A 13,423-nucleotide genomic window follows, 5' to 3' on the forward strand; every position below is an offset into this window, starting at 1 on the left:
GAAAGATGTTGTGTTAGGCTTGCTTGCCCTATTATAATATTTTATTATAATAAAGCATATAGTACACCGCAGGAGAAGAGGAAAGTGTGCACATGCACTTACACTAAAAGGGCCACATATACAATACACTAGCATTCTCTATACTCCCCCTCAAGTTGGAGCATAGATGTTGATCATGCCCAACTTGTCATGAACACGATGAAGAGTATCTCAACTCAAGGACTTTGTAAGAACATCAGCAAGTTGATCCCCAGATCAAACAAAAGGAGTGACGATTTCCTTAAAAGCTACTTTCTCCCGAATAAAGTGACAGTCGACCCAATATGCTTGGTTCGCTCATAGAAAACCGGGTTACGAGCAATATGGATGGCCGCTTGGTTGTTACAGTGAAGAGGAACATGATCCGAAGGAGGATAGCCAAGTTCTTCAAGAAGGTTGCGAAGCCACACGAGCTCACGTGTCGCATGAGCCATAGCACGATATTCTGTTTCAGCCGAGGACCGAGCAACAACCGATTACTTTTTGCTCTTCTATGTTATAAGATTGCCACTTAGGAAGGTACAAAAGCTGGATGTAGAGCGGCGATCATAAGTACTACCTAAATAATTAGCATCGAAATAACAAAAAAGATGAAGATGACCATGCAATTGAAAGCAGAGGCCACGACCCGAGGCTGATTCTAGATACCGAAGTATGCGGTAGACAGCCGTGAGATTGGAAGTACGGGGAGCTTGCATGAATTGGCTAACAACGCCCATCGCAAATGAGAGATCTGGGCGAGTAATAGTCAGGTAAATAGGTCGGCATACAAGTCGTCGATACATCCCGGGATCAGTAAGGAGAGCACCATCATCTGGTCGAAGCTTTTGTGAAGTATCCATGGGAGTAGTAGCGGGCTTGCACCCTAACATGTTGATCTCCATGAGATGATCGAGCGCATATTTTCGTTGTAACAAGACCAATCTGGATGATGAGCGACTAACTTTAATTCTGATGAAGTAGCAAAGAGGACCAAGATCCTTAATCTCATACTTGGTCTTTAAAATTCTTTAACCTCCCTCATTCCAACAGAATTATTACCGGACATAACAATATCATCCACATAGACAATGAGAACCATGATGCCCGTTGATCGACGACATATAAAGAGAGAATGATCAGCATGACTACGAACAAATCCGAACTCCAAGAGAGTTTGACTGAATTTTTCGAACCATGCACGCGGGGATTGTTTGAGTCCATCGACATACAAGCACAAGGTTGTGAGAAGCAACAAAGCCAGGAGGTTGATGCATATAAACTTCCTCTGCAAGGTCCCTATGGAGAAATGCATTCTTAACATCAAGTTGAAACAAGGGCCATGATAAATTAATGGCCAAGGAGATTACAACACGAATCGAATTAAGCTTAGCCACCGGAGAGAATGTCTCGAAGTAATCCACACCATGAGTCTGTGTGTAACCCTTAGCAACAAGACAGGCTTTATAGTAATCAATGGAGCCATCTGGAAGAAACTTGATCGTATAAACCCATCGACATCTAATAGGTTTATGACCTAAAGCATGTGGCATAAGGTCTCAAGTATGATTCTTCTCAAGAGCAGACATTTCTTCTATCATCGCCTTCGTCCAGTTGGGACTTTGAGGAGCATGTGAGAGAGACTGATGAATAGTCTGTGATGAAAGGGAAGCTGCAAACGACTGAAAAGATGGTGAAAGGTGATCATATGAAACGAAATTACTAATGGGGTGTTGAGTACAAGATCGTGATCCTTTGCACAACACAATGAGAAGATCTAAACTCGAGGCAGGAGAGTCACCTGAGCCAACATCCAAAGTGAGCGGAAGGGTGAATGGCTGAGCGTGTGAAGATTATCTTGACGATGATACACCCGCAGAGGTTTAGGCTCACCCAAATCACCAACAGGATGCTGAATGGAGGGGAGAGGAGCTTCTCCATGATTACTAGTGGAAAGAGGAAGAGGATAAGAGTCATACTCCCTTTGACTCGCAAGAGGATCATAGAGGGATCGACCTGAAGCTGAGAAAAAAAAACTCCTCAAAGAAGGTTACATCGGCAGAGACATATTTCTTGCGAGTTAATGGGTCAAAACATTTATACCCTTTCTGACTCCGAGTATACCCTAGAAAAACACATTTAATTGCCCTGGGGCTAAGTTTATCATTACTTCCATCCAAAATTTGAACAAAGCATATGCAACCAAAAACTTGTAGGTGGTAGAGGATATGGATTATAATGAGGATACGATATAGTAAATGAAGATTTGTATGACAGGATACGTGAGGGTATACGATTAATATTTTATTATAATATTAATATAGGTGTTAAGCTTACTTGCCCTAACACAATATTTTATTATAATAGAGTAAATGGTTGTTTGACACATAATGCCCAGGACCATGGGCTTGCTGATGTTCTGGACCTCCCGGACCCGGTGCACCACTAGACCTACCCTCCTCCTGCTGGTTGTATCGTGACTCAATATACTCATAAGTCCAACCTCGTGTACTACTTTGTTGATGTTCATCGGCCTCACGATCTGTAGACGGTTGTATGGTGTGCTGAGCAACATCAAAAGTGCCAGCACTAGGGGTGTCATCACCATCATCCGACTTGGTCGGGCTGCTACTACTGCTCGTATTCTTCCGTTGATCTTGAGCCATACTTTGTATGAAAGCTGCTCCTCTTTTTGGGTCCGACACAGCTGCACGAATCTCTTGTTGTACTGTACATAGTGGTGGGTCATCAATTTCCAATTCTTCACTATCCTCTTCAATATGGTTTTCCTTTTCTTCCAACCAAGGTAGAAGCGGGTCGTCCTCATCATAAATATTGTCCAAGTTTATTGGACAATAGTCTGTGTCATCGACGCCTGTAATGCTCTTATGATGTCGTCGCATTCTTAGCCTCATGTTATAAACATAAAATCACTAATCCGAAAATAGAAATATATATATATATATATATATATATATATAATCACTACCATAATCTATTAAATGAACATTAATATGTTTTGCTATGATTAAGACATCATATTCTACCATTAAAACAATAATACATTGAAAAAAATGATTTTTCGTAATTTTAAAAAATATTCCGAAAATAGAAAAAATATAAAATCACTTGAATAATCTATTAAATGAAAATTAATATGTTCTACTATGATTAATACATAATATTCTACCATTAAAACAATAATACATTGAAAAAAAAAAGATTTTTCGTAAAATTTAAAAATTGGCAAAAAATAGAAAAAAATAAAAAATAAAATCACTTCCATAATCTGTTAAACGAAAATTAATATGTTCTACTATGATTAACACATAATATTCTACTATTAAAACAACGATACATTGAAAAAATGATTTTTTGTATTTTTAAAAAATTGGCCGAAAATAGTGCGAAAATAGAATATATATATATATATATATATATATATATATATATATATATATATATATATAATCACTACCATAATCTGTTAAATGAACATTAAAATGTTCTACTATGATTAACACATCATATTCGACCATTAAAACAGCAATACATTGAAAAAAATATATAAATACCTATTTTTGAAGAATTTTTGGAAAATGGCCCACGGAGCTTCGAATCAACAAAATCCTTAATATAACTTGTTTTAATCATTAATTTCAAGCTAAGAGTAGTCGGAATTTGCAATAGAATGGTTTAGGAAGAATTTGGAAGAGAAAGTATTAACAAATGTGAAAAATCGGAGATTAAAAAGCAAAAAAAAAAAAAAGAGCCATTTTTTTTCCGTTATGCCCTGGCAGTAATGGCCGTTACAGGTACAAAATTGGGGGGGGGGTGTGGCCGTTACAACCCCGTAACCAATGTTTTAAATATCAACAATATCAGCCGATATATCCCACGATATATCTTGTATCCCACCTGTGCGATACGAAACATACAGGTAGTGCCGATATATCTTACCAATTCAATCTTGTGAGCATATTCGATTTTCAATCCATGTTTTTGTTGTAAATCACGTTAAACCAATGTTAAATGGTTACAAATCTATGATTCTTCATATTTTTCATGAAAAATCATGGATTTGGAACTTTGATTTCGAGATTTAGGGGAGATGATGGGTCAAGCTGCAGAAAATTGAGAAAAATCGAAATTGCTTAATTTCTCGCAAATCAGTTGCAATCTTTGTATCCAAACACAAAATTAAACATGTATGTAACCTGATCTAGTGATTCTTCTTTTGCTTTTGAATGTATTGCTTGTATTTCCGTACATGTCTTCTTACTTTTATAAATTATATGAATAGTCTTTGAATATACTTGCATAAGTTCAGTTGGAAAGTGCATATATTAGGAACCCATACAAAGGAAACCCCTATTATGTGCATTTTTTTATTTTTTATTTGTAATGTTTTGATTTTTAAGTATATATTGATGCCTTTTTCAACAATCCCCAAAGTTTCATTGAAAAATTTGACCAATTTCCCAATGATCCCATGTTTCCCAACAACAACGATATATCCCTGCGATAACCGATGTATATTTGTATCCCAAGGGTGCAATACATTACGCGATAACGATATTTAAAACATTGCCCATAACGGGTAACGGTCATGGCCGTTACCGTTACATATCGGCCGTTACGGCCGATACATAACCGTTTTTTAACACCTTCCCCTGCTAACCAACCTACTAAAGGTTAATCTACATGGCTAATCTTTTAGTGGTGTCCAAACTACCGTTACAAATAAAGCTTGAAACTTGTCAGTAATCATGCCGTCAAAATTGGGGCACGCTTGATGCCCTTACTTTTCAAGACTTGCAAGATGTATGAATGTAGCTGTTAATGAATAGATATGTAAAGCATGCAGATATCACATAAGCATCACTTCACAACTCATTAAAGAAGGAATCACCCATATGTTGCCAGTGTTGAAGTTACTGTGTATGATAGGTCCAGACCAGTGTTTTGAATATTGTCCGTAGCGTGGTTACAATGCTATGTAGCATTAGCAAATAATGTAAATTGCATGTAGCATACACTACAAGGGTCGTAGCGTATGTGTAGCGTACGCTATGTTTTTTTTTTTTTTTTTAAATAATTGATAATTGTATTTTGTATTTTACTTATTATTCTCAACCTGTGTGATTTTAATTTCTTTTCGTACTTGTGACTTGTGGTTTCAATTCGGCATTTTGATTAAAGTAGTTTCCGTAGAAAGTTGTTGATGTGATAATGATTTGATTTGGTTTATATTTATGGATTGGCTTTTGATGAATGATAATTAATAACTTGTTTGAACATGCTTATTCTTGAAAAATGAATAATCTTTTAGGCATTTTTATATTTTCTTTTGGTTTTTACTATTTATCGTATTTTTCTATTTTTAAATTAAAAAATAGAAGTACCTTGTAGCTCACACTACACGCTATAGAGGGCTGAATGCTACCCAACATGCTACTGCTATTTAAAACATCGGTCTAGACAACCCTTTGTCTGGCTATGCAAACACTCTTGTTGAGCCTTTGCTAGCAGGGACCCATCTATTCTTTCCCCCATTATTAAGGCTAGTTTTTCATAGAAATTGTCATGCCGATTAGATTTTCCTGTATGCAGATGATGATAACGGTTTGTCAATTTTCATTTACTTATTTTATGTTTCTACTTCAAGTGGTGCTTGTCATTATTTTTTAACATTTCATTTTGTTTAGTGGGCGCATATCTTTTTCTGGTATTATCAAGTATTTCTCTTTTTCTGATTTATACCAACCCTTTGCAGAACAAGATGTTGCACAGTCGCTTAGAAGCAATGCACATTAAATCAGCTGAGAAGGAACGCAATTCTGTTGGAATTTCTAGTAGCACATATGCAGATTCCCATGGGGATGATGACCTACAAAATGTGATTAATTATCTACGACGGTCGAAGGAGATAGTAAGTTTCACTTTGCATCATTGTCATGTGAATGTTGTTTGCTTTACTAATATCCTTTGTATATTTGTTTTGTCCTTCAGGCAGAAACTGAGATTTCTTTACTAAAACAGGAAAAGCTACGACTACAATCTCAGGTATGTTTTTTTGTTTTGTTTTGTTTTGTTGTATGCTGATTGTTTCCCATTCTGGTCTGACGAATATGTGATTTGTTGGTGACCACTCTTAGTTTGCAATTTGTTGTGGTGTTTTATTTATCACCTTCTTTGTTTCTGCAATCAATTGTTGGATCATTGTTGTAAGATGGAAGTTATTATATTATGGCTCTGTTACACACAGCATACATGGTCATGGAAAGAGTACAGAAGTTGGAGAATTACTTCTAAGCATTTATTTTAAAGAACAAAAATCTAAAAGGATGAAGTTTTGAGAAATTTGAATAGGAGACAAATTAACAATATAAGCTTCAACTGTTTTCTTTTCATGGAAGGCATAAATTTTGAAAATTATTGGGCAACTTGAATTGGTAGGCGAGTTTTGTCATTGAACTCTTTCATTATCGAAATAAGATATGTTGAACTAATCCCTTTCATCTCATATTGATTAGATTAATAGCAGTTCAAACTTCTAGATTTCTTATTCCCAATGTTCGACAACATAAGCAGTAAATCTTTAAAGCTATTGCATCAGGCATTCCAGTCATTTTTTACCCTCCCATCTGCGGTAATCAGTGGAGGGCATCAATGGATTAACTCCATCCTTCATTTAGTCATTGGTGTTATTGTTAGTTCAGAACTTTCTTGTAGTTCTCACTTCTCAGTCCTTTCTGAAACTGCTTTTGACAATAACCTATATAATGATTATAATGTGATCAGGAAAATCTTCGGCTAGATTTCTTCCTCCTTCCTTTTGTAACGTCTTCACAGAAAGAGAAAGATGGCTCAAAAGAACTAAGTGGAGGATGGCTGATGATCAGAAGGCCCCATGTAACGGCATTGATGGAATGCTGGTCATTGTGGAAGGAGAGAGAGAGACTGGAATTCTGCGTAGTTGTTAAGTCCCAGGATTTTATATATCAAATCACTAGGAGTAGGGCATTGTGTCAGGAGAAATTTGTCGAGTATTGAAAATGCAGCATCGATTTATAAATGTTGGGCCAGCACTTGCATGACTCAAGAGGCTTGGAGAAGAGCTGCTGGATGGTGTTTAAATCAGTTGAGAAACGAACGAGTAGCATTTGTTTGAAGTCAACTCATCTAAACTTCTGTTCAACCAAGAGAGGAATCAATAATTGGTGCTTTCAAAGAAGCAGGTGCATAACACTGTACACTTGCCTAAGGTTCATACTGGAGGAGTTGATTGATCTACATACACATATTGATCAAACACCGTCTGACCTAGGAACCTTTACTTGGATTTGAACTGCTTACTGGAACTAGAAGTCAATTTTGTGATGTAAAGCACCCAAGCCTCTCAAAAAGGGAAAAAGGAAGAACAACCTTCTAGAAGAATGAGTGCATCATTTGACTCTTAACCGATGACCAATACTGATTGAAGAAATCCATAGAACTTTCAAATACATACAGTAGCTGGAAAAAGGATAAATGTAGTGAAATCTTTGCTAGCTATTAACGTCATGAATTTAGAGAAAAAGCATATCATTACATAATACGTAAAAGCCATACATAAAAATGATAAGTTGAGAGGAAAAAATAGAAAAAAAAAAATTGTTTCTCCAAGGGATCTTCCAATAAAATCTGTAACAAGCACATGGCAATTGTTGCATTGTATAAAAATTTCACATATATTAGAATATGGGGTTGTCATATTTTAGTTAATACTTTGTCTGGAGATGATGGGAAATCATGCTTCCAGGGTGTCATGTTCGATATCCTGTATGTGTCTAGCTCCAACTCACTTGTGATGTAGGACCGATGCATGAACCAAATATCATGTGAGATCAAGTAGCAAAATTAAAATAATTAACAAAAAAACACAAGCCTTGCCACTTTCGCATATGCGATTTCTGCTCCAGTGTGCTCATATGCAATTGCATATGCGAATGTGCGGTCGCACGTGACAACAATGATGCCATCACATATGCCATTTTCGATCAATGGCGGCATATGCGGTTATTGTGTTGCTAGGGCTTATGCGGTCGCACAGAGACATCCCAATGGCTAGATATCTAATTGTTGGGAGGTTATGCCATCGCCTATGCATAACTATGGCTTATTTGGTCAATACTTCTCTATACCATGACATAAGTCATATTTCTGCAGTTATGCCATCGCATGGGCCTTCTAATGGTTAATATTGTTTTTACACATTTTTAGTACAGGCATTCATTTGAGTAGTTAGTTGACTTCTCATAGTTTAGAAGTCTAACAAAACTTTAAAAAAAAAAAAAACCATTTTCTCTTCTTCTTCTTCTTCTTTTTTTTTTTTTAAAAATAAAAAACCATTTTTCCCTGAATTTTTTATTCCTTAAAAAAGTTTAGGAGGTTGTGCGATTGCATATGTGATTATGCCATCATAAAAGCGCACAACCCCCTCGGGCCATACTAAATCGCTTATGCCATATGACAACATTGTTTGCAAATGACTTTGATAGTGCTCATTGGAATGTGTTTGATAAAACCGTGTTGGCTTCTTCATTTGGTTACATTGGTATGTGGGGAGCCCATGGTGGTTGGTTAGGTCGTGGCATGTATCATGGTTGCAGAGGTGGTAGGTTGCTAGGAGGTACGGGTGGTCGTGGTGGTAGAGGAGATCACATATACACTCATTGTGGTCTTATGAATCATATTGTGGACTTCTATTGAGATCTTCATGGAAAGACTCCTAACTCTAGAATATTCTCGTACTTAAAAAGTTTGTCGATGCTATTGTCCTTCACTTAAAAAACATTTTGTGACAGCCAATGTTAGTTACATTCTTTGAAAGTGTCTAATTCTATAGTAAAACTGAACGCATTGTAGAAATCACATCTGTGGAAGTTCCTTTACCTAATTTTTATCCTCCAGATTTTGTTGTTAAGGAATCACCACCTCAGAAGGATGTCACGCAAACATATTATTGTAAGAGGAGAAAATACCTAGTAACACAGACGATTCCCCTACATCCACACCATCAACTATTGTGCCTAATGAGGTTCTCACTCTTTCTGAGTCTACAGAAATGATCAATGATTTTTACATTGTGGTTCATAAAGGCAAATGATCTCGTGTTTCTCATCTAATCTTCGACTTTGTTATCTTTAAGCACTTGTTTGCAAATTATCAGAAGTTTGCTCTTGCCTTGTCTGATGTGACTGTATCTAAGTGAGTCTAGGATGCATTGTTGGATGAAAATTGAAGAAAATGTTATGGATGAAGAGATGAATGTTATATATTCAAATGATACATGAGAACTAACTGATCAGCCATCGGGTAAGACACTACTGAAGTGTAGATGGGTTTACATGGTAAAATTTCTTCTTGATGGATTAATTGATCATTGTAAAGCCGAATTAGTTGTAAGGGGTACACAAGTTTATGGAGTAGATTATCTAGATGCCTTTTCCCAAAGGCCAAACTCAATTCGATTCGTTTTGTTACATCTATACTTGCAAATCGTGATTGACCCTTCATTCAACTAAATGTAAAGAATGCATTTTTGCATGGAGAATTACACGAAGAAATCTATACGGAGCAACTTCTTGGATATGTTGCTAAGGGGGGAGAGGGTCCTCTAAAGTTGCAAACTAAATGAGTCCATATATGGATTTAAACAATTATCACCAGCCCGGTTTGAGAAATTCAGTAGTGTAGTGGTGCTGTATGGGTTGAAGATGAGTAAAGTAGATCACTCTGTTTTTTCAAAGCATACTAAAACTAGCTATATTGAACTTGTTATATATATGGATGACATTATAATGATGGGTGATGACTTGGAGAAATTGAGAAGCTGAAGTCGTATCTTCTATCTCAATTTCAAATAAAAAATCTTGATCGTCTTGAATATTTCCTAGGCATTGAAGTTTTGAGATCCAAAGCTAGGAAAAGTATCATGTATAGGTCTCATGGTCATCTCCAAATAGCAAGTTATTCTGATGCATATTATGCAAGGTCAAGATATGATAGATGGTCAACTACAAGTTACAACACCACCTTTGGTGGCAACATGGTTACTTAGAAAGTAAGAAGCAGAATGTGATTGCCATGTCAAGTGTTGTGGTGGAGTATAAATCCATGGCACACACATGTGAACCTATTTGGCTTAAATCTCTTTTTGAAGAATTGGGGTTGTTGTGCAAGGTCCAAATCTTTACATTGTGCCGATCAAGCTACTATACATATTGCCAACAATCCGAAGTTCCATTTGAGAATGAGGCATATTGAAGTTGATTGCCATTTCATTTGAGATCAGGTCTATTAGAAGGAAATTCGCACTCCGTGTATCTCCTCTCATGAATAGATTGCATATTTATTCACCAATGCTTTTGGGAAATCTCAATTCAAAAAACTTATATCCAAGTTGGACTTGCTTGTTATTTATGCTCTAGCTTGAGGGGGAGTGTTCAATTTGTCAAATCAGAGTGGTAGTGCGTGGAATGTTAATTGGGCCTTGTTGTATGGGTTTTGGTGGTGTTTTGGCGCATTATTGAAGACTTTTAGTCTTTACTTAAGCAAGAGGGGCGTACTTGTAATTTTACCCTTTATTTTGTGAAGCCCTAACAAAATATTGGAGAGGGGACATGTGGAGGCTCTTAATAGTTTAGTCGTCTACTCTTCTTTCTCCTTTTTTCCCCTTTCTCTTCTCTTCTTTCTTCTTATTATCTCATTTCTCTATTTTCTTTGATAATCTTTCCCTTTACATGTTTCACAGAAACCAAGTTTATCGCTAGAAATCATTTTAACGTGTCAAAGTCCTGCATGGACACGGATTTCAATATATTTTGTTGCTAAACTATTGAACTAAAAAAAAGCCTTTTAGGTGTTCCAACCTGAAATCCATCTCTAATCCCAATTACTAACCCAAATCCATGTTTTGATGCAACAACTTACATGGATTTGTTAAAAACATAGAAAGGAATCATGTTAATTTTTGTGAATTATGAGAATACCCATCGAAACTAGCAATATTTTGTATGTTGTGATACATTGGCAAATTTGAAAGATGATATGGTAGATATTTTGTAAAATAGGGATTCTAGTGGGGTTTTGTTTCCCTAGAATGGCGATATCTTATATATTGACTGATATCAATGATATTTAAAACATTGTTTTCTTCACTAAAAAGTTGTTTTACCATTTCCAGTTGTGATACACGAAGAACTACCCAATTGTTATATGCATGCACCACATGTGGCTATTTGCAATATTTTCAACTGTACATCTTCAAGGGCTCACATGTGCCACTGTACATCTTCAAGTGACCCACATGTGCCACCACCACTGTTCAAGTGCCCCGCATGTGCCAAGTTGACAATGTGCACACACTACATGTGACACATGATCATTCCCTATTCAGTTTTTTACAAACATCATATAGGGTAGTAATATAGCTTGTTCAAGTCTTGTCTAAATAGGCTTTTTCCGAAGGTTTAGTTTCCCCAACTACGCAATAACGAATATATCAATTGATATCAATGTTTTAAATAGTGTGTAGTGTATGGTATAGCATTTGGCCCTCTATAGTGTGTGGTGTAAGCTACACAATACTTAATGTTTATTAATTAAAATAATTAAAAAAAATATGATACTTGACGGAGTTTGGGCGAGCGACCAACACCGTGGATTTGCTCCCTACAGGTGTGGGTTCGACTCCCCTCCCTGTCCTTACCTGATGCACGTGGTTGCGTGCATCCGCGGGGAATAGTCTTGCTTTAAAATGGGGCAGGGACACCCTGTGTTGTAAAAAAATGATAAAATTCGTAATATTTATTAATTAAAATAATAGAAAAATATGATAAAATTTAGAAAAAGCATAATTCTATGAGTTTTTTACTACAAATCCACAGTATCACGTATTTCCATGCAAAATCTGTCTCTTTGCCTTTAGACATCTCTAAGTGACCTCTTTTTTTCTTTTCAATTTATTGAAACATCACAAATTCACGATATGGACCACAATTTGGATGGTTTTGATTGATCGAAGCACTCTATCCACAATATGAACCACAATTTGGATGGGGTCCGGATTGATCTAGTATGGTGTCACGTGTGATGGGGACAAGCCGCCATCATTTTTAATTTTTTTGACAAGTCACATAATATATTAGCAAAGAGGAAGAGATTACAAAGCAGAAAGGCTGCACCGCTGAGGGAGCTACGCAGCCACAAACTAAGAAAGGAACAACTAATTACACCCCTTTAATTTGTCTACACTAAAAATATGTATTGAACTAACATAAAAGAAACACTTAAAAAAAAGGAGATTTCAGGTAGCGTACGCTACTGGCACTACACGCTACTTGTAGCTTACACTACATGCCCTATAGCTTACATTACCAGGGAGGTACACTACTTGCATACACTACTAAGCATTTTAGCTATGATATGCAACGTAGTTGCACACTACGCTATGTGTGCTACTGAAAACACTGACTGGTATCAACAATATTTAAACTACTGCCTCAATAAAAAGTTGTTTTGCTCCTTAGTGCAATTATGGTACAGATGCACCACATGTGCTAATTTGCCACATATGCTACTATACATCTTCAAGCGCTCCACATGTCCCACCATCGATTCTGAACTGCCTAGATGTGCCAAGTTGACAGTGTGCACATGTGCCACATTCGATACAATCATTCCCCTATTCAAGGGTGTTTGACAAACAGCGTAGACGACAATAATATAACTTATCCAAGACAGAAGTGCCCATACAGGTGGTTAATGGACAAAGTTTCTTTTACTGGGTTAACAATATAGCTAATTATATCCCGTTTAAAATTCTAGAATATTCCTCAAGTAAGCAAAAGGTATTTACAAGACATGATAGACACTTGTGACTGGTACACATGTAGGACACTGTCTACTTATGCAAGGGCACTAATAGAAAATTTAACTAATATACAGTTGAATAAATATTGCATTGCTGCACATATTCTCTATAATTTCCCACTTGTGTCTAGATGCTCATTATTATTTTACTAATAATTGATATTCAATAAAGCAGTTTGTAACTGTTGAATATACTCAAGATACTTCCGGTGTGAATGTAGCTTGAAAGTGCTTTGAAGGCCTCTGAGGCTGCTCAGGCTTCGCTTCATGCCGAGCGCACAAATTCTAGAGCAGTGCTGTTCACAGATGAGGAGTTCAAATCTCTCAAGCTTCAGGTAGACTTCCAATTTGTGTCCAAGCGTCATTTGCTGTTAGTACTTACTAGGGCACAGACTGCTAGGTAGTTGCTGAAATAGAATTTAGAATATCTTCTAAGAGATTCTTCTGCAAGAAAACCATTGTTTGATGTATATATTCCTCTTCCCTT

At 36.5% G+C, this 13,423-nt stretch overlaps 1 protein-coding gene across 4 annotated transcripts in view; it reads left to right on the plus strand.

Annotated features, from left to right (window-relative positions):
- The window catches only part of LOC131241193 (nuclear-pore anchor-like), a 124,228-nt gene that overhangs the window by 90,495 nt on the left and 20,310 nt on the right, over nucleotides 1-13,423 (plus strand). For all 4 annotated transcript variants that reach the window (XM_058239915.1, XM_058239931.1, XM_058239939.1 and 1 more), the window contains exons 35-37: nucleotides 5,795-5,950; nucleotides 6,031-6,084; nucleotides 13,158-13,271. In XM_058239915.1, coding sequence (XP_058095898.1) covers nucleotides 5,795-5,950; nucleotides 6,031-6,084; nucleotides 13,158-13,271 — 324 coding nt within the window. The remainder of the gene's footprint in view (nucleotides 1-5,794; nucleotides 5,951-6,030; nucleotides 6,085-13,157; nucleotides 13,272-13,423) is intronic.

The sequence above is a fragment of the Magnolia sinica genome, chromosome 1, assembly GCF_029962835.1.
Source record: "Magnolia sinica isolate HGM2019 chromosome 1, MsV1, whole genome shotgun sequence".
Taxonomy (NCBI): domain Eukaryota; kingdom Viridiplantae; phylum Streptophyta; class Magnoliopsida; order Magnoliales; family Magnoliaceae; genus Magnolia; species Magnolia sinica.